The sequence below is a fragment of the Kwoniella newhampshirensis genome, chromosome 7 (assembly GCF_039105145.1).
Source record: "Kwoniella newhampshirensis strain CBS 13917 chromosome 7, whole genome shotgun sequence".
In the NCBI taxonomy this organism is placed as follows: Eukaryota; Fungi; Basidiomycota; class Tremellomycetes; order Tremellales; family Cryptococcaceae; genus Kwoniella; species Kwoniella newhampshirensis.
The window spans coordinates 860970-878823 of NC_089961.1; the positions used below are offsets into that span (position 1 = coordinate 860970).

At 50.4% G+C, this 17854-nt stretch overlaps 10 protein-coding genes across 10 annotated transcripts; 6 read left to right on the plus strand and 4 right to left on the minus strand.

The window, feature by feature from the left end:
• Positions 1-90: 90 nt before the first annotated feature.
• Positions 91-1212, plus strand: IAR55_004026 (uncharacterized protein; the record flags this gene model as incomplete). Its single annotated transcript, XM_066947129.1, has 6 exons — positions 91-100; positions 156-387; positions 438-453; positions 647-767; positions 863-937; positions 1121-1212. The coding sequence occupies 6 exons, from the start codon at positions 91-93 to the stop codon at positions 1210-1212; spliced, it is 546 nt and encodes a 181-aa protein (XP_066802508.1).
• Positions 1213-2017: 805 nt separating this feature from the next.
• IAR55_004027 (uncharacterized protein) lies at positions 2018-2492 on the plus strand (the record flags this gene model as incomplete). Its single annotated transcript, XM_066947130.1, has 2 exons — positions 2018-2233; positions 2391-2492. The coding sequence occupies 2 exons, from the start codon at positions 2018-2020 to the stop codon at positions 2490-2492; spliced, it is 318 nt and encodes a 105-aa protein (XP_066802509.1).
• A 22-nt stretch (positions 2493-2514) lies between these two features.
• On the minus strand, positions 2515-3481 carry IAR55_004028 (uncharacterized protein; the record flags this gene model as incomplete). Its single annotated transcript, XM_066947131.1, has 4 exons — positions 2515-2806; positions 2856-2997; positions 3115-3280; positions 3338-3481. The coding sequence occupies 4 exons, from the start codon at positions 3479-3481 to the stop codon at positions 2515-2517; spliced, it is 744 nt and encodes a 247-aa protein (XP_066802510.1).
• A 525-nt stretch (positions 3482-4006) lies between these two features.
• Positions 4007-5166, plus strand: IAR55_004029 (polyadenylate-binding protein, cytoplasmic and nuclear; the record flags this gene model as incomplete). Its single annotated transcript, XM_066947132.1, has 4 exons — positions 4007-4206; positions 4256-4478; positions 4528-4613; positions 4662-5166. The coding sequence occupies 4 exons, from the start codon at positions 4007-4009 to the stop codon at positions 5164-5166; spliced, it is 1014 nt and encodes a 337-aa protein (XP_066802511.1).
• An 86-nt stretch (positions 5167-5252) lies between these two features.
• IAR55_004030 (polyadenylate-binding protein, cytoplasmic and nuclear) lies at positions 5253-6283 on the plus strand (the record flags this gene model as incomplete). The annotated part of the gene is made up of 3 exons (XM_066947133.1): positions 5253-5279; positions 5329-6029; positions 6076-6283. 3 exons carry the CDS (start codon positions 5253-5255, stop codon positions 6281-6283), a joined length of 936 nt encoding a protein of 311 aa, XP_066802512.1.
• Positions 6284-6388: 105 nt separating this feature from the next.
• On the minus strand, positions 6389-7525 carry IAR55_004031 (uncharacterized protein; the record flags this gene model as incomplete). The annotated part of the gene is made up of 3 exons (XM_066947134.1): positions 6389-7235; positions 7298-7404; positions 7481-7525. 3 exons carry the CDS (start codon positions 7523-7525, stop codon positions 6389-6391), a joined length of 999 nt encoding a protein of 332 aa, XP_066802513.1.
• A 135-nt stretch (positions 7526-7660) lies between these two features.
• On the minus strand, positions 7661-8493 carry IAR55_004032 (thiamine pyrophosphokinase; the record flags this gene model as incomplete). The annotated part of the gene is made up of 3 exons (XM_066947135.1): positions 7661-7782; positions 7970-8253; positions 8318-8493. The coding sequence occupies 3 exons, from the start codon at positions 8491-8493 to the stop codon at positions 7661-7663; spliced, it is 582 nt and encodes a 193-aa protein (XP_066802514.1).
• A 252-nt stretch (positions 8494-8745) lies between these two features.
• Positions 8746-10884, plus strand: IAR55_004033 (uncharacterized protein; the record flags this gene model as incomplete). The annotated part of the gene is made up of 11 exons (XM_066947136.1): positions 8746-8799; positions 8850-8889; positions 8940-8959; positions 9071-9142; positions 9208-9379; positions 9657-9840; positions 9886-9930; positions 9992-10194; positions 10237-10278; positions 10493-10630; positions 10814-10884. The coding sequence occupies 11 exons, from the start codon at positions 8746-8748 to the stop codon at positions 10882-10884; spliced, it is 1041 nt and encodes a 346-aa protein (XP_066802515.1).
• A 14-nt stretch (positions 10885-10898) lies between these two features.
• Positions 10899-12573, minus strand: IAR55_004034 (uncharacterized protein; the record flags this gene model as incomplete). The annotated part of the gene is made up of 6 exons (XM_066947137.1): positions 10899-11228; positions 11275-11961; positions 12063-12153; positions 12202-12368; positions 12413-12462; positions 12507-12573. 6 exons carry the CDS (start codon positions 12571-12573, stop codon positions 10899-10901), a joined length of 1392 nt encoding a protein of 463 aa, XP_066802516.1.
• Positions 12574-12889: 316 nt separating this feature from the next.
• Positions 12890-14195, plus strand: IAR55_004035 (uncharacterized protein; the record flags this gene model as incomplete). Its single annotated transcript, XM_066947138.1, has 7 exons — positions 12890-12892; positions 12953-13006; positions 13070-13188; positions 13236-13358; positions 13512-13543; positions 13597-13904; positions 13962-14195. 7 exons carry the CDS (start codon positions 12890-12892, stop codon positions 14193-14195), a joined length of 873 nt encoding a protein of 290 aa, XP_066802517.1.
• Positions 14196-17854: the final 3659 nt, after the last annotated feature.

The window sequence follows — 17854 nt, forward strand, 5'->3', positions numbered from 1 at the left end:
ATACAACATCTAAATAACCACTTCAATCATTGTTACTGCATCTGCTTAATTCTCATTCACCACTCACCACTACAGGAGCCCTTACACGCCATGTCACAGAGTCAGTGACATGATTGTGGTGCCTCAGCCCCTCAACAAGCTGACAGCACCCGCAGACACCGAATGTTGTCCACCCCAATCCGCCTCCAACCCTTCCAAGCCGAAGGTACCTCATCCCGTTTCGAAGCCTTCAGGTTACGAACCCACCGGTCGTTTTGAGTCCATCGGGGCATATGACAAGGTCTACGTGGTGAGTCAGAGCTCGAACGAGCTTCGTGCTGAACGGCAGACTGGTCCAGAAGACGCGAAGCATGCTTTGATCGTGATTTATGACATCTTTGGGCTATGGTGAGTCTGAATGCTCTACTACTCAATTCGAAGCTCATCAGATTTCGTAGGGATACGACCATCCGAGTGAGTAACTGAACTCAGCTCCGGCTGACAGATAGGGCTGCGACCTCCTCGCCTCGCATCTTTTGCTCACTTCGCCCACCAAAATATTTATGCCGGATGTCTTCCGTGGAAAACCTTTCCCGATAGATAAAGACGGAGACAAGGATGAACTGCAAAAGTTTTTCGCGGGAACGTAAGCGTTCGATTGAAAAAGCTGGGACTGATCCGATACAGAGCAAAATTAGATGCTCGACTCCCGGAGGTGATCGAGTTCGCAAAGGAATTGAAGAGATCACATGGCATCGACAAGGCCTCAATTCTTGGCTACTGCTGGGGTGAGTAGTACCGTCCCAACAAAGCTGAATGCCAGGCGGTAAACTCGCCCTCCTTGCTCTTACGTCTGGTACACCCTTCTGCTGTGGGGCGATAGTCCATCCCGCAATGATCGCGGCAGAAGACGGGGAAAAGCTCTCTGTGCCTCTGGGTTTCTACCCCAGTATCGTGAGTGAGTGCAAGTATATTCCACGCTGACTGGTAGGACGAGGACAAGAAGGTCGTTGAACAGATCAGCACTGCCCTTGAGGAGAAAGCATTCGCCAAATCCTGCGATTACCATCTTTACGACACTGTGTAAGTGAAAAAAGATACCAACAGCGCTAATACTTTAGTCACCACGGGTGGGCGGCAGCACGAGCAGATCTCAAAGATCCGGAAAACCTCAAACAGTACGAGGATGTGTACCAGCGCCTCGCAGACTATCTTACCAAGGTCAAGTGCTAGTTGACATATATGTATCTATTACATGTATCGTCTACGTCGAGACCAGAACCTAAATGTGTAATCTCCTCGTCTATCCCAGTCATTCGACCTGCCACCCCATCTACCTCTACCCGTCGTCCAGAACATACCACTCCGACGACCCCTGAAAGTCAGCTTCGCATTGCGCTTGACGACTTACGGATAAAACCGGTTTCTTGTCCATGCTAACGGTCAGCTCACGAGTATCAAAGGTTAAGCTCACCAGTGCGGGCTTGCCAACCGCAGGACCAACACAACACGTCCTCATCTGCTACGAGCGGGACTAGTGGGATCCCACATATATGGGCTGTCCGCGAAGTCCTGGTTGCTTGAAGAAAGCCTGACGATCAACAACGTTCCCCGCCCATAAACCCACCTGTGCCGCAATGCGGACATATCTGAGGTGCAATAGGTAGTGTCCGCCGCTAAGATCAGCTTCATTTATCCGTTCATACATACCGTATAGTATACTCCGACTGCCATCAGCTCTCAGGCCTGACGTCGTCACTCACCCATTGTAGCGTCGAGAGGTCTTGAAGCAAGATGGCTATTGCACGGAAGGGGAACTCCAAGTACCTTTTATAACATTGAGTCCTTTGTCCTCGTGCATGAAAGGAGAACAGAGCGTCAAGCTATCGTGTAGATTATAAATAGGTTATATATATCACATCGTCACTAATGTCTGTCCTCCCACCCCCACCTGGATCAACACTCACCATGACTTCCCAAGGTGAGATTATCTAAATTTGCTCAATGCTGACACTCAGACCATCCCCTGCCGGCTACTATGCCACACAAGTTCGAGTTACAACGCATCGCGGATCACTTCGACAGCCATCCTCTTCCTCCGGGCGCGTGCGCTCTGATCGACTTGCCTGCTAACGTATTCCTCGATACTGAAGAGGAGAGCAATGTCATTTCTGCAGCCTTCTTCGTCCTCTGCGTCAAGTTTGAAAATTTGCCTGCGGGCGAGCGGCCTACCACGAGAGAGAATCTGAGAAGGGTGAGTGGGCGTTAAGAACTATCGCTGACATGCAGTGGATCACCAGACATCGAGTGAGCGTTCTCGACAGGCTCGCTTCGAAAGTCGAACCTCCATTCCGTGAGTACACTTTGAAAGCGGTAGTGACTGATCGATAGCGGCCTTCACCATCGATCAGATGCAGAAGGATGTTGCAGCGTTGCTCGACGAGCTTCTAGCGAAGACGCTTCCCGCGGACACAGCCGAAAAGGGTGCGGGAGGCAAGGATGGCAAGAAGTAGTGTCGTTCTGTATGCATGCAACTCAAGCCGCGAATCTCCTTGCGCGCTCATAAGCTCTCATCTCCTCGTCCAGCTCCGCCTGTGTCTTAGGTTTTGGTTTCTCCTTCTTCGCTTGGACCGGTTTGTCCACATCCATCGCATTCTTGTTTGTGTTTACCTTTGCCCGTCCTATTTTGGCATTGCCAGTCGATAATCGCTTAGGTTTCGGTTTTGTCTTCGCATTGGCAGCACCAGGTGTGGCTTGCAACCGTGACAGCAAGGCGGCGCCCGATCTGCCTGACTTTGAGAGGTTCGCCTTTTGCTTTTCCAGAAGGCTGAGGCGCAGGTGAGCGCGAGTCGGCAAATGGTGTGTAACAAACTCACGCCAACTGGTGCTTGTCCTTCACTTGACCAGGTTTACTCAACCTCGCTAACAATTTCAGACCCAAAGGTTTGTCGTTCGCGACGGGACCAGGTGCCGCTGATTTACCCTTTGGTTTGATAGGGGGTTGGTTGGTTCGAGGAGCTACAACAGGTGCTGGCTGAGGAGTGAGAGGTAATGACTGGGTAGAATGTAACACGTGGTGCACCGATATGGTGAAAGCTAACAAGTTAGCGGTATTCATCACCCTTGGTCACTCACTCCTGTCAATTTGTTGACCAGAGTATTCTCGCCTGATCCTCTCGGCATCGATATCACTGGCGACATAGACCAAGGCGGTACCTTTGAATCGACCTTCGACACTATAAAAGCACTCCACCGAGGTAGTGACCGGTGGTAGCCGCAGGGGATCCGCGAGAAGGAGTTCCTGAAGATGCAGAATGAGATTAGTGAGGGAATCGCGCCGACCAGTCATGCAACTCACCCGAAGGTCATTCTCCCCAATGTCATAGGGCAATCCAGTGAAGAGGACTTGACGTGCCTCATTTTTGGCCGCGGATGAAGATGCCACGGGAGTACCGAATGCAGGCTGCGTGCGTTGATAGGGATTGGAATAGGCGTAAGACATGGTGGACTGAGACCGATGAGTATAGAGGGGGGGAGAGAGTGAGAGAGAGAGAGAGAGAGTGTGTGTGTGTAGTATATAGAGATGGAATGAGATGGAAGAGTGCATCCAATGTTGTCAGGTGCGCCACGATGATGATCAGACGTGACAGGAATGCCACATTGCCATAAACCCGCGGCATTACAAACTTTGCCACCTCGTTCCTCACCCACCGCTCTCTTTTCATCGACTACTAACTTATCTCTCTCTCTCTCTTTCTTCCTCTCTTCTCTTTCACCTCTCTTTTGAAACTGATCCGGTCTGAAAGAGACAACACAGTCTGTAAAGGTGAGTCACAGAGCGTCCTCTCACGACCTCTACCCACCAGTTCGACCTTCACACCCTCCTTCCTTGCTGTGCTGGACAACTAACGTTCCTTTCCCTCCCTTCAGCCCTCAAAAACCCTACGTAAACGCATATTCTCAATTACTATTCACGTGGACGATCCCACCAATTTCAATCAACAAAAACGAAACGAAGCTAAAAGCAATGTCAACCGACGTCACCTCGCCTACTCAGGCTCCGGCCAAGCCTGCCGCTCCCGCTTCTGCAGCTCAGTCTACCCCTGCCAGCGAGGTGCCCGCAACTCAGCCTTCCGCTTCCGCTAGTCTCTACGTTGGCGAGCTCGATTCGAGCGTCACTGAGGCTATGCTCTTCGAGATCTTCAACATGATCGGGCCCGTTGCTTCGTGAGTTTTACAGGGGATTGCAATACAGCCCACAGCTAACTGGCGACAGCATTCGTGTCTGCCGTGATGCTGTCACCCGACGATCCCTCGGCTACGCTTACGTCAATTACCTCAATGCTGCTGACGGTGAGCGGGCCCTCGAGCACCTCAACTACTCTCTCATCAAGAACCGAGCTTGTCGAATCATGTGGTCTCAGCGTGACCCCGCTTTGAGGAAGACCGGTCAGGGAAACATCTTCATCAAGAACCTTGACGAGAGTATTGACAACAAGGTGAGCAAGTAACAATATTCGGTACTTGCATCATGCTAAAACCCCTCAGGCTCTCCACGACACCTTTGCTGCTTTCGGCGACATTCTTTCTTGCAAAGTCGGTACCGACGAGACCGGCAAGAGCCGTGGTTTCGCGTGAGTCCTCAATTTCTTGGTACCTTTTGCCCCGCTCATCCAAAGCAGCTTTGTCCATTACTCTACCGGCGAGGCTGCCGACGCCGCCATCAAGGCCGTCAACGGTATGCTTCTCAACGACAAGAAGGTCTATGTCGGCCACCACATTGGCAAGAAGGAGCGACTTTCCAAGGTCGAGGAGCAGCGTGCTCAATTCACCAACGTTTACGTCAAGAACATTGACCTTGAAGTCACCGAAGAAGAGTTTGAGGCACTTGTCAAGCCCTTCGGTGAAACTATTTCTGTCGCTCTCAGCAAGGACGAGAGCGGTGCCAGCAAAGGTTTTGGTTTCGTCAACTTCGAAGACCACGAGGCCGCTAGGAAGGCTGTCGACGAGCTCAATGACAAGGAGGTCAATGGAAAGAAGCTCTACGTCGGTCGAGCTCAGAGCAAGCTCGAGAGAGAGGCTGAGTTGAAGAAGAGTCACGAGGAGAAGAGGATGGAGAATGAGGCCAAGAGTGCTGGTGTCAACCTTTATGTCAAGAATCTTGATGGTGAGTTCATATCTGGATGAAGCAACGCTGACCTGCAGATGAATGGGATGATGACCGTCTCCGAGCTGAATTCGATTCATTCGGCACCATCACCTCGTGTAAGGTAATGAAGGATGACAATGAGGCCTCAAGGGTAAGTTTTGGACCTGCTTTCACTCTTCAGCTGTACTAATTTGATCTAGGGCTTCGGGTTCGTGTGCTACTCCTCGCCTGACGAGGCCACCAAGGCTGTTTCTGAAATGAACGGCAAGATGATCGGTACCAAACCCCTCTACGTGGCACTCGCGCAGCGAAAGGACATCCGTCGTCAAGCTCTCGAGTCCCAGATCGCTCAGCGTGCCAACCAGCGAATGCAGTATGGTGCCGGTGGCTTTGGCGGTATGCAAGGCTACATGGGTCAACCGGTCTACGGATACCCTCCTATGCCCGGTTACGGTCAACCCATGCCTGGCATGCCTCCCATGCGTGGTGGTCCTATGATGGGCTACCCCGGTGGCCCTCAGAACATCATGCAGTCCCGACCGCGTTATACCCCCAACGGTCAGCCGATCCCTGGCATGCCCGCTTACGGCATTCCACCCACTCAGTTGGGTTACGGTGGTGTTCCCCCGCAGTATCCCGTCCGACCCGGTGGTGCTGGCGGTCGAATTCCTGCTCCTCCCACTGGACCTCGAGCCAATGGTGGACCCAGCCCTGTTGGAGCTCCCCAAGGCCTGCCCGCTGGCGGTCTCCCTCGAGGCGGTCAGATGCCCGTCCGACCCCATGAGCAGGCACAAGCTCCCTCTCCTCAGGCTTCTCGACTCGACGCCCAGTCGTTGGCTAGGGCTCCTCCCGCTGACCAGAAACAGATGTTGGGAGAGGCTCTCTACCCATTGATCTTCGAGTGAGTGATCACCCGGTGCTCTCGACTCTAGCTGACTTCCGCACAGGACTCAACCGGATCTCGCTGGTAAGATCACCGGTATGCTCCTCGAGATGGACAACGCCGAGCTTCTTCACCTCGTCGAGTCTCCCCCCGCACTACAGGAGAAGGTGGACGAGGCCCTTCGAGTTCTCGCCGAGTGGGGCAAGAACGACGCCAAGGCTGAGGCTGAGGCTGAGACCAAGGAGGAGGTCAAGGATGAGAAGGCGGAGTAAGGAGTCTCTTGGATTCTCTGCATCTGTGTTTTGAGTGATCCCTCTTCTCCCTTCATGATATGCGTTTTGTAAAGGTCTCGAGCGGCATGCAGACTGTTACATCTCCTACCAGGCGTGGTATTCTAGTGTATGCTGCGCCGCCGAAGTGTCGCCAAAGGCAATGGTCAACGCTGTTCTACTTAATCGCACAAGATCTTGTCTGCTCAGTCCGAAATGCTGCGCAGCAAGCATGTGCTCCTCACTACTTGGACTGGCGAAAACACCCACATCGTCCGTTCCCAGACTGATCCTCCCTTTTGCCTTCCACCACCAGCCAAAGTGATGGTCTACAAAACCCTGCCTTTCCCCCGGCAGCATCCCAGCGAGGACATTACAGCTGAGACACAGTTCGAGACCAATGTCGCTGCTCAGTATCTGCTGTCTCATTTCCAACGGCACGTGAATGACGTGACCCAGACGCGATGGGTTCCACGATAAGATTTCTGCAAGTTCGCGCTCGGTCGAGCTATTCGGAACCTCAGCGAAGTGGATGGTGAATGGGAGACGTCTTTCACTCGCAAGCTTGAAAGCCGAACGAAAGATTGCGATATCGCTTGGAGAATTGGGATCCCCGCATAAATCTAGACCGAGTACTGGTCGGCCTTCATGTCGAAACCGCCCGGCAAGGTCGACTATCTCTGTCGCCTGAACGGGACTATGCTTTGCACGGTCGATACTAAGAAGCAGACCAGCTCTCATACGTTCGGCGTGATCACCATTCCAGTCCTCGATGACGGAGACGATGGCAGAGATGATCCTTTCGAAGAGGATGACGTCGCCATCATCGCCCGACAGATTTCGAGGTGTTGTGCGAAGTTCGAGGTAGACTACACCATCATCTGCGAACGCGGACAGGACCGATCTGGTGGCGTAACGTATGGCGTCGAGCGTGTTGACCAAAGAATAGAGATAGCTATTGAACAGGGGAAAGAACCTGGTCCTCGTCAGCCGTCTTTCCAATCTCCTACCACCCACGTTTCGACACTCTGCCCAACCTTGTCACTTGCGAGGACGATGTTGGGAGCTTCCAGAGAAAAATTCGGCTCCTTGTCTCTGCGCGATTCCCAAATCTCCTGGAGGCACTGCAGACTTATGCTTCCGGTCAGATGGGCATGTAACTAGGCGTTCGTCAGCGCCCTTCCAATCTGATCCCCTTACCTCCACCTTGGGCAGCGTCTTGCAGAAGGACAGATCCGGCAGCATGGTGCGGGTTGAAGAGGTACACTTCGTCGATCATGTATTATCCTATCGCAAAGCAAATATTCCTTCCAGACGCGTCCTAATCACATATGCGTTACATGCAGGCACACTTGATATATATACTCGTATGACCACCGCTCAGAGCGGCCGTATTTCGACTGTCCACAGGACTGATTTACTCGTCTCAATCCGTATCACCTCATGCTCTGGTAGCAGATGATTAGACGTCGACAAATTGCCCAGCAAAGACGTGTCCCAATCTGCATTCATCAGCTCTCCTCGAGAAAGCCGCACTAACCTGTATCCCATTTCAAACCCTTCGTCTTCACATGGGAACTCTCTACTCCGACTGGTAGAATTCCACATGTCTGACCCATGGTCCGATGATCGATGTGTATATCGTGATTACCCTGTGGACGTCAGCCCGGCGATGACTTCCTCCTACACGTACCTTCCTCAAGAGCCACGCCATGGATTCCTCGCTGAGAACGAATATGTCCCTTTCGAGCTTATGCAGTAATGACATAGTGTGTACTGTCTGATCCACTCGCCCGGACAACCCTCCAAGCAGCACCAAAGCGACGTCCTCTGGAACTTCAACGATGCATTTCATGAGGTCTGTCGAATATTCATCGCTGTCGTGTTTGACCGGGACGCCCCTCGATTCGTAGTATTCCCGTACGTCGGGTCTGAGCGAATCGAGATCGCCCTTGATCATGTCGGGAAGATATCTGAGAGTTCCCAATCGTCAGTCAGAACACCCTTCTTCCAACGCTGACACTCACCACCACTCACGACTTATCCACGTTGTAAAGCCTGTTGCCGCCGCCATCCGCGCAGAGCCTCATTTGGGCCGCATTCCATACTCTGTCGAGCACATCCTTCCTTATAGGTTGGTTGACGATGATCAGAGCATAGCGTCTAGACGACTCCCCTCGAAGCAGCTCTGCGCATGTCCATATCGTTGTCATTAATGCGTGATGTGGTCAAGCAGAAGATCCGCAAGGAGTCTCGAGCAGCTTGAGCAGATAGATGGATGAGATAGTTACACGATACGAGTAGAAACGTTTATAGACTTACGTAATCAATTCTTCCCGGCTCTGTCCGCCCCGCTTTCATCGTCACCACCTCTCCCCTCTCTCACCATCTTACATCTCTTTTCTCTCCATCCTCTACCGTCCTCGTTCGCAATACTTATCACCATCTTCATACCACATCTCATCATGGTCAACGCAGACCCTCGTATGTCAGACAAGGAGCTCGCTCAGATCAACGCTGTAAGTATATCGTCATTGCTGTCGGAACACCGCTCATCAGCCATCGCCAGGCCGCCGCGATCCGTGAATATGGCGTCGACCCAAGAATGGGTGCGTGCTCTCGTGCCAGCAAAGCATTTCGAAAGACTGACCAGCTACAGACTATCGAACTGTCGCTGCGGTGAACGGGTGAGTGCATCGATCAAAAGCATCACTGACCTATCAGTCCTTTGGTCGTACTCGACAACGTCTCGGTGAGTGATGGCGTGGCAGGCAGCGCTGACCTTCCCAGTTCCCATCTTACAACGAGATCGTTCAGCTTACCCTTCCCGACGGTACCACTCGAGGTGGTCAGGTCCTGGAAGTCAGCGGAAAGAAGGCTATCGTGCAGGTGGGTTCAATCTTGCCTGATCCAACTAAATCGTATAGGTCTTCGAAGGTACCTCCGGCGTGGATACCTCGGCAACTCGAGTCTCGTTCTCTGGTTCATCCATGAAATTGGCTGTGTCAGAGGACATGCTTGGTCGAGTCTTCAACGGAAGCGGTAATCCCGTAGACAAAGGACCCAAAGTCTGGGCGGAGGACTACCTCGATATCAACGGTGAGTCGTGGGTCGTATCGCATCCGCTGACATGAACAGGGTCTCCTATCAATCCATTCTCCCGAATTTACCCTGAGGAGATGATCCAGACTGGTATTTCGACCATTGACACGATGGTGAGTAAATCAATCAACAGCGTCGCTGACCATCAGAATTCGATCGCTCGAGGACAAAAGATCCCGATCTTCTCTGCCGCGGGTCTTCCTCACAATGAAGTGAGTCGCTTGTCCTAGCGCAACACTGACCTCGCAGATCGCTGCTCAAATTTGTCGACAAGCTGGTCTTGTCAAACGACCGGGAGCCAACAAAGGTGTGCATGATGGTCACGAAGACAACTTCTCGATTGTCTTCGCAGCTATGGGTGTCAATATGGAGACTGCCCGATTCTTCAAACAGGATTTCGAGGAGAGTGGAAGTATCTCAAACTCGACCCTATTTGTCAACCTTGCCTCAGACCCAACGTGAGTCCTGGTGAGACCATTGTCGCTGTCACTGACGTCTCGCAGCATCGAGCGTATCATCACACCTCGTCTTGCTCTTACAACCGCAGAGTACTTTGCTTACCAATTGGAGAAGCACGTACTCGTGGTCATGACGGACATGTCAAGGTAGGTTTGCCTACTCATTCAGCACTGACGAAAGTTACGCGGATGCCTTGCGAGAGGTCTCTGCCGCGCGTGAAGAAGTCCCGGGTCGACGAGGATACCCTGGTTACCTCTACACAGATTTAGCCACTCTTTATGAGCGTGCTGGTCGCGTCGAAGGCCGAAACGGTTCCATCACTCAGGTCCCAATCCTGACCATGCCTAATGATGGTAAGCGCATTAGTATGGGGGGCTGTCCTGACATATGAATAGATATCACCCATCCTATCCCGGATTTAACAGGGTACATCACAGGTGAGTTATGATTCCATTTCATCGCTGACGCAGCAGAGGGACAAATTTTCGTCGATCGTCAGCTCCACAATCGTCAAATCTACCCTCCTATCAACGTGTTGCCCTCGCTGTCTCGTTTGATGAAGAGTGCTATTGGCGAGAAACTCACTCGAAAGGACCACGGAGATGTCTCCAATCAGCTGGTGAGTTTCCCCCTTACTGGCTGTGCTGATAGTCGTACAGTATGCCAAATACGCTGTCGGCAAGGATGCCGCGTCTATGAAGGCAGTCGTTGGAGAGGAGGCTCTGTCTGCCGATGATAAGCTGGCTCTTGAGTTTTTGGATCGATTTGAAAAGGAGTTCGTCGGTCAAGGTGAGTAGAAAATCTCGTTGATCTTCGCTAAAAAGCAGGCGCATACGAGTCTCGTACCATTTTCGAATCCCTCGATATCGCCTGGGACCTCCTTCGAATCTTCCCCAAAGAATCTCTCAACAGGATTAGCCCAAAGGTGAGTTTTGCTCCATATAGTTTCGCTGACACATTAGATCCTCGCAGAATTCTATTCTCGAAAGCCCACTCGGCCCGCTGAGAAACAAGAGGAGAAGGTAAATCTCATAGACGCATAAATTGTAAAAAGTGTTCATGGCAACGTATGGCGTTTGGCTACTTCTTCATCTAACCGTACGGCTCGTTCCCAGACCTCCTTGGTCAGAGTCGCATGAGGATATGATAAAGCCAAGAGCCTTGCAATCTTCATCCTTCGTTTCAGTGTTTCTTCCGGTTCGCTAGACCCGTTCTTGCGTCTAGTCACAAAGTCGTCCTGAATGAGTTGACCGGTCTCTTCAGGAATCACCAAAAGAGCAGCATGCGTTGAAGCGGAGTGCCTAGCTAGGTACGAACGAAACGGTTCAAGCGATGGTCGCGTAGTCGTTTTCGCTCCGTTCTCTCTGACGGGCAGATTGACATCGACCTGATTGCCTATCAGCATCTGTCACCGAGATCGCATTGCTACTCACCGGCAGGAGGGTCTTCCCCTGACTCAGTACAAGCACCCTCACGGCACAATCCATCTTCAGACCGTCCATATATGGGTAATCGTATTTCACACGCTGCTCCGTGAGACAATCACTTAACGCTCTCAGGTTGCCTATGGCCTTCTCGTTCAGTTGGCCGCCGCTACCCATCCCGTCTTCATCTACGATGAGAACCGTCCCCTCCCCCAGCTGCAACAATCCTGCTTCCAGTGAGGAAGAGTCTGCAGACGCTGGAGAGAATCGGTGGGTATGGAGTAATGGTAATGTGAGGGCGAGGGGAATCACGCGAGGGCTGACGGACGCGATGACGGGATGTAGCGCAGATGTCGTGGCACCTGATTCTCGCATCAAGTTGATTGCCAGGGTACCAAGTGGCGATAAAGATGAGGGTCGTGATGTGGGTGAAGACAAGAGCAGTAGTAATACGTACTCAGCGGCTAATCGATCGGGAGGGTCAAAGGCTGTAGCAAGGTATTCAACAAGTTCTTCTCGCACGTCTCCGTCTTCTTTCGAAGGCCCAGCTATTGGTGGCTGGTCCACTTCGGCTAGAACGTGTATGGTAGGGACGATATCAGCATTTTCTGGCTCATTCGACGGCATAGGTGAAGTCGAGAGGACGCCGAGGAATTTATGTGTCGATGCTGGTCTGTAAGCGTTGTCATCGTACACCTGCTTTCGGTCAGTACTAAGCAACTATTTCATGATCTCACCTTGATGAGCGCCCCAAGGTATTCACCCTTACGGTCAGGTAGAGGAAATTTAGAATGCACCGAGGCCGGCAATTCTCTCAGGTTAAGAGACAAGCCGTCGAGGCTCGATGTCAGATCTCCCTCCTTAACCCAATCTTGCTCTCCAGGTATCCTGCGTCACTGTCAGCTTTGACAGTGATTTGCAAACTCTTACACTCACTCAACACCCCAGCCTATCCATCTTTCCTTCAATTTAGCCCAGTCAACGATGTCTGTTGCCTCCATATCCCCTGGGAGGTACACCTCCAGAGGGTAACCTGTATCTTGTAATAGGCAATTGAAGGACACCAGCGACAAAGGAGGCGATGTTTTCGAATAACAAGGAATCTAGAGTAGAAGTCAGGCATGGCGACTCTTGCATTCACACTCACAGATGCTGGATCTTCTAGCTGAGCCTTTATATCTCTTAAAAAGGTGGCGGCTGCAAGTTTGGATATGAGCGTGATTCTCGATTGAGGCACGCACTATCAGATCTGGCGGAATCTTCATGCTCCTTGAGCGCTATCTTGACTATATCGTCAAACGATGACATGTTGGACCGGAGGTGGCGGATGAGAAGCTGGGACCACAGGAGATGAGAGTCGGTTGAAGAAAAGGAAGAAGAAGAAGAAGAAGAAGGAAGGGGGATGACTGATTAATGTTCGAAATATCCGTGAGCTGGCTTGGACACCGGTAACAACGCGTCACTTACGTAATTCAGCTTTGCCACGTCTCTTGCGCCCTCATCCTCATATCATATCATCATCCTCATCCTCATCCTCTCTTCCTCTTTGTTTCTCCTCTCTCTCTCTCTCTCTCTCTCCTCTTGTCTCTGTACTCACTCCGCACACTCACATACTACCTTCACAATGGTAAGCCCGGTTGTGAGCCTCTTTGGGGCAAGACTTTGCTCACTGTAATTTCAACTTCAGTCCGCTCAAGCATCCAAGCCTGTCCCTGTCGAGACCCAACACGAGGACATGATCGTACGTTACCCATCCAACTGTCACTCATACATGGTATCCTTGCTCACTACTCATCTCTTACAGCACGATGCTCAGCTCGATTACTATGGCAAACGGCTTGCAACATGCTCGTCCGATAAAACCATCCGTATCTTCAACGTTGTCAAAGGCGAGGCCAAGGGCGAACCTGTCATCCTCAAAGGGTTCGTCTAGTGCTCCGAAACCATGCTCACCCTTCGCAGACACACAGCTCCGGTCTGGCAACTCGCTTGGGCCCATCCGTCGTTTGGTTCCATTCTGGCGTCTTGCTCTTACGATGGAAGAGTGTTCATCTGGAAAGAGGTTGGGCAAGGGCAAGGCAAAGGGAGTGGGGGTGAGCTTCAGGACGGATGGGAGAGAATCAAGGAGCATACGTTACACACTGCAAGCGGTGAGTCGTACCTTCTTGACGATTTTGCTGATCAGTAGTGAATTCGATCTCGTGGGCCCCATACGATTTGGGCCCAATTCTTGCCTGCGCCTCCAGCGATGGCAAGGTTTCCGTATTGAGCTTCCAAAGTGAGTAATCTTAATGTGCACAAGCTCGACCATGTGTTAAGACGTCCCGTCAGATGACGGCTCCACCGACGTTTCCATCTTCCCCGCTCACGGCACTGGAGCCAATGCCGTGTCATGGGCTCCCAGCGTTGTTTCGACTGCCTCTCACCTCAATCGTGCCTCGCAATCATCTTCTCTTTCACCGCAGAAACGCTTCGTTACTGCCGGGTCAGATAACCTCATCCGTATCTGGGGATACGACGAGGAAGCGAAGAAATGGAGCGAGGAGGAAGCTATTCGAGGTCATGATGACTGGGTGCGAGACGTTGCCTGGGCTCCCAACATCGGCTTGCCCGGCATGTACATCGCGTCTGCTTCTCAGGTCCGTCTTTGTTTTACATATGTGTCTGGTTCCTTGCTCACTGTCCACCCGTTGCAGGACCGAACCGTCTTGATCCACACCCGGCTCTCTCCATCATCCCCTTGGTCGTCTATACCGTTACTGCCCAATGCTTCGAGTTCTCAAGACCCCCACTTCCCTGATGCCGTGTGGCGTGTGAGCTGGTCCTTAGCAGGTAATATTCTTGCGGTGAGCTGTGGAGATGGTAAGGTCAGTCTGTGGAAAGAGGGCGTTGGACGAGGCTGGGAATGCGTCAGCGATTTTGCTAGCTAGAACCAAATGCGAATCACTCGATAGCAAAGACAACTGCTCTCACTATTGACTTGATGACAATCAATCCAGAGTCAATCGCTGTCATGTTGCGAGCGAGACGATCAATTCAAATACACCAGATCCTCCGCTGCCCCGCTGCCCTTCGGTTGGCCAGGCAACTAAAGACTTTCACGATATGTCGAAGCGAGGTCGTCGTTGACGTTTGAGAATGACTAGCACAGAGGTAAATATCATAGGCTACGTTCCAAGAATTTGTCAAACGATCGAAGTCGCGAAGCTGGAGAGTCGTCCCGGTTAAGTCACTAATTGAATGTCACGAAGAACACTTCCTGGTGCCAATCGCCTCGAAACAATAAAGATCTGTATCGAGATCAATCATCGAGGGGACACAGGCACTCCTTGAATCCGATTCACTCTTTGGCTGTGCAAATTTACAATCGTAAGGTCACTTACTCGTCTTCATGTCGTGCATGCAAACAGTTACCAGTTCACGAGTTCCAAGCCATCTGTCCGTCCAGTGCGCCGTTGCCCTACCAGTGTCAACCGTAGCTAGGGTAAGCTACGCTGATCAAGGATCGTCAGACCACAGGGACGGGCCTCGTCACAAAAGCAGTAGGACAATGAACTTACTGAGGAAGGTGAAGCGGTATGGAGGTGAAACCGATAATCAACTAATTCAAATGGAAGCTGAAACAAGGTGGAAGGTCGCGTTTTTTTTCCGTCGTTGCATGCACAGTGACTTGACTCTTTGCCAAAATACCGGCCCACTCTTCAGCTCGAATCACCTATCAAAAGGTTGAGCTCGTATATCCTTTTCACTCCAACTAGTTCGTGAGAGATTGCAGTCGTTCAGCCTGCTAAAGAGTTGGAACTTGCGCGCATTGCGCGAAGCTCGTTGGAGTATGATTGAGTTCCCAAATCCAAATCTGACTTGACGATCTTGTTTTGACAGTGGCACGATCACATCCCAAAACAACTCGTAACCTTACCGATTGCCGGCGGATCACCACGAAGTCCGGCAAAGACAAGAACAGATTGAAATTTGGGGGGTATCGACAAACAAGAGCCAACGGGATTATCCGACCCTTTTGGAACGATTAGACCATCAACACCACACACCGGAACTTGCCGGACCTTTGCAAAACACCCCGTCGGGGCATCGAATTACGTCTCTGTGACTTCTACAAAACTTAGAACAGTCGGGTTAAGGCGCTGTTGAGATGAAAATTGCATGCTCAGAGAAAAGAAAGAAGAAGAAGTGTTATGACCCAGGTCACAACATCTTGACATGATGTAAGCCAGCCGAATACAACGTGATCATAAGATGTAGTTATACATTGTATGACAGACCAAGATTTGTGTGGCAAATTAGGATCCAGGACCTTCCAGGAAGGAGGGTCCAATACTTTTCTCCCATGGTACAAATTATCTTTACTTTTACTTTACTTTACTTTACTTTACTTCACTTCACTTCACTTTATTTTACTTTACCCTGTGATTGTATCATTATCAATCCCAAACACTTCAACCATAGTAGCTCACCGGATCCATCTGAGCTATATATCACTGTCGGGCATATCATAAGGCTCTCGAGGTATCTCATTGCTATCAATATACATATCTCAAGCTTGTAAAGTGTTGCTTTCCATCTGTCTCAAATTGATGTGAGGTCAATCGAGGATGATTTGTAACAGGAAGAGAATTGTCACGGAGCTACATTGACCAACAAGAATATCTGTTGTTCAGCTCACAAGACAAATAATGAAAAGCCTACTATCGTCGATGTGCTCGTGATTTTGAACAAGTCAGGTGCGTGTTCTAACTTCAGGGTTCACTGATGAGACCAGCCAAGTACGCGCTGGTCAAGGTATCAAGGTTATTCAAAATGATAAGATTCAAAGGTACTACGGTAGGACAAAGATCTAGAATCAACGGCGAACTCTTTTCTTCTTCTACTACATTCACATATATATCCTTTACTTTGTCCAAGTTTGCCAAACCTTGCATGGGCAATGACATACTCACCGGATGTGGAGAGAATCTTTTGGTGGCTGAAAAATTGGTGTATCTGCCGTATACGGGAAATGGGGCTGATAAGGTTTGCTGACGTTTTGGTTGCTCCTCCAACAAATGCCGTTTTGTCCGAATGTTTGTCAAACTTCTGGGAACTTTGTTGGGAATTGGCCATGCTGGTATACGATCGTGACGAGAATGTAGATCTGCGGATAGCTAAGAACGGTACCGCCGTAAGTGCAAGCGTCAGAGCTGATATGTAAGTGCCTGATCATTTGCTTCTGACACTCCCCCTTGATCAGATTGCCGTTCAATACCAAGTAAGTTACACAGTCAAGAGAAAGTATGAGAAGGCAAGGACTTTGTGAGGAGATCTGCTAGATTGTCGGCAGATGGGACATGTGAGAGGGAGATTGAATTATCTTGAACCTTTTCTCTTACAAAGTGATGACGCATGGCTATGTGCTTGGATCCTTTGTGATTAAATGGATTCTTAGCAAGTGCTATTGATCCGGCGCTGTCATTGAGTAAAGGAAGAGGATCTTGATTAAGTCCAAGTTGTAGATTGTCCAAGATGCGTCAAAGTTTGCTTGTCGTGCCGCATTTGCTGATGCCATGTATTCTGCCTCTGTAGTTGATAGCTTCTTGGCTTCCAGGCTACTATTCCGCCATAAATCTTGAATATATCCAGTGGTCGCTCTTTGGGTATCTAAGTCACCTCCCCAGTCTGCTGCCAAGTGCTATTCTCTTGCTAGAGTCGCCGGCATGTTCAGATAATAATTGCATGTTCAGAGAAAAGAAAAGAAGGTGAAGAGAAAGTTAAGTCCGCGGATGGCTAAGTACGGTACCGCAGTTGCGCTGTGTAAGAGTCGTAGCTGTTACGTAAGCGACTGATCATTTAATTCCGACACGTCAAAGGTGAGGCAGAGGTCTGAAGTGCCACGGATATAGCTTAAACAGTGTTTGGCTGCTTGCCAGTGTTTTTCATTCCACTTGCTAATGAATCTTGATAAAACTCCGGCCGCGTGTGAGAGATAAGGTCGGAAAACAGTAGAGGCATAGAGGATGGAACCAACTACCTGTGAGAAAGGACGATGGCATGCATCTTCATGTTCAAGGTTGGTTGCTGGTAATGCCTTGAAGTCGCTGGGCAAAGGATTTTTTGCCAGGTTACAATTTGACATATCAAATTAATCCAGTATGGCGTCCGTGTAGTGGTCCTGGGAGATACATATGTTGAAACCAAGGAAGTAACCAGCTGGTTGTCATGTCGGCCATGACCACCCAGCCAACGTCTCGCAGCAAGCCTATATAATCGGCGGAATTCCAGTCCGGCTGGAGATTCCAATTGATGCCTTTTGTGGTTCAGTGGTTAATGACCGGTTACATTGCCATTGTGACACTCTGTCACAATCATATACCAGTAAGGTGTCATGATGGATATTATGCAACAACAGTAAATAGTACATTGGTACGTAATGCTTTCAATATCTTCGAGCACAAGTCGATATACTGGCCAAAGCCCGAGTTAAGGGTGCTACAGTTGAACAATAGAAACAAGAGGAAGTTGATCAATGCTCTACGCATCCTGGTGGATGAGCACAGTGGATATATATATATATATATATATATATATATATATATAT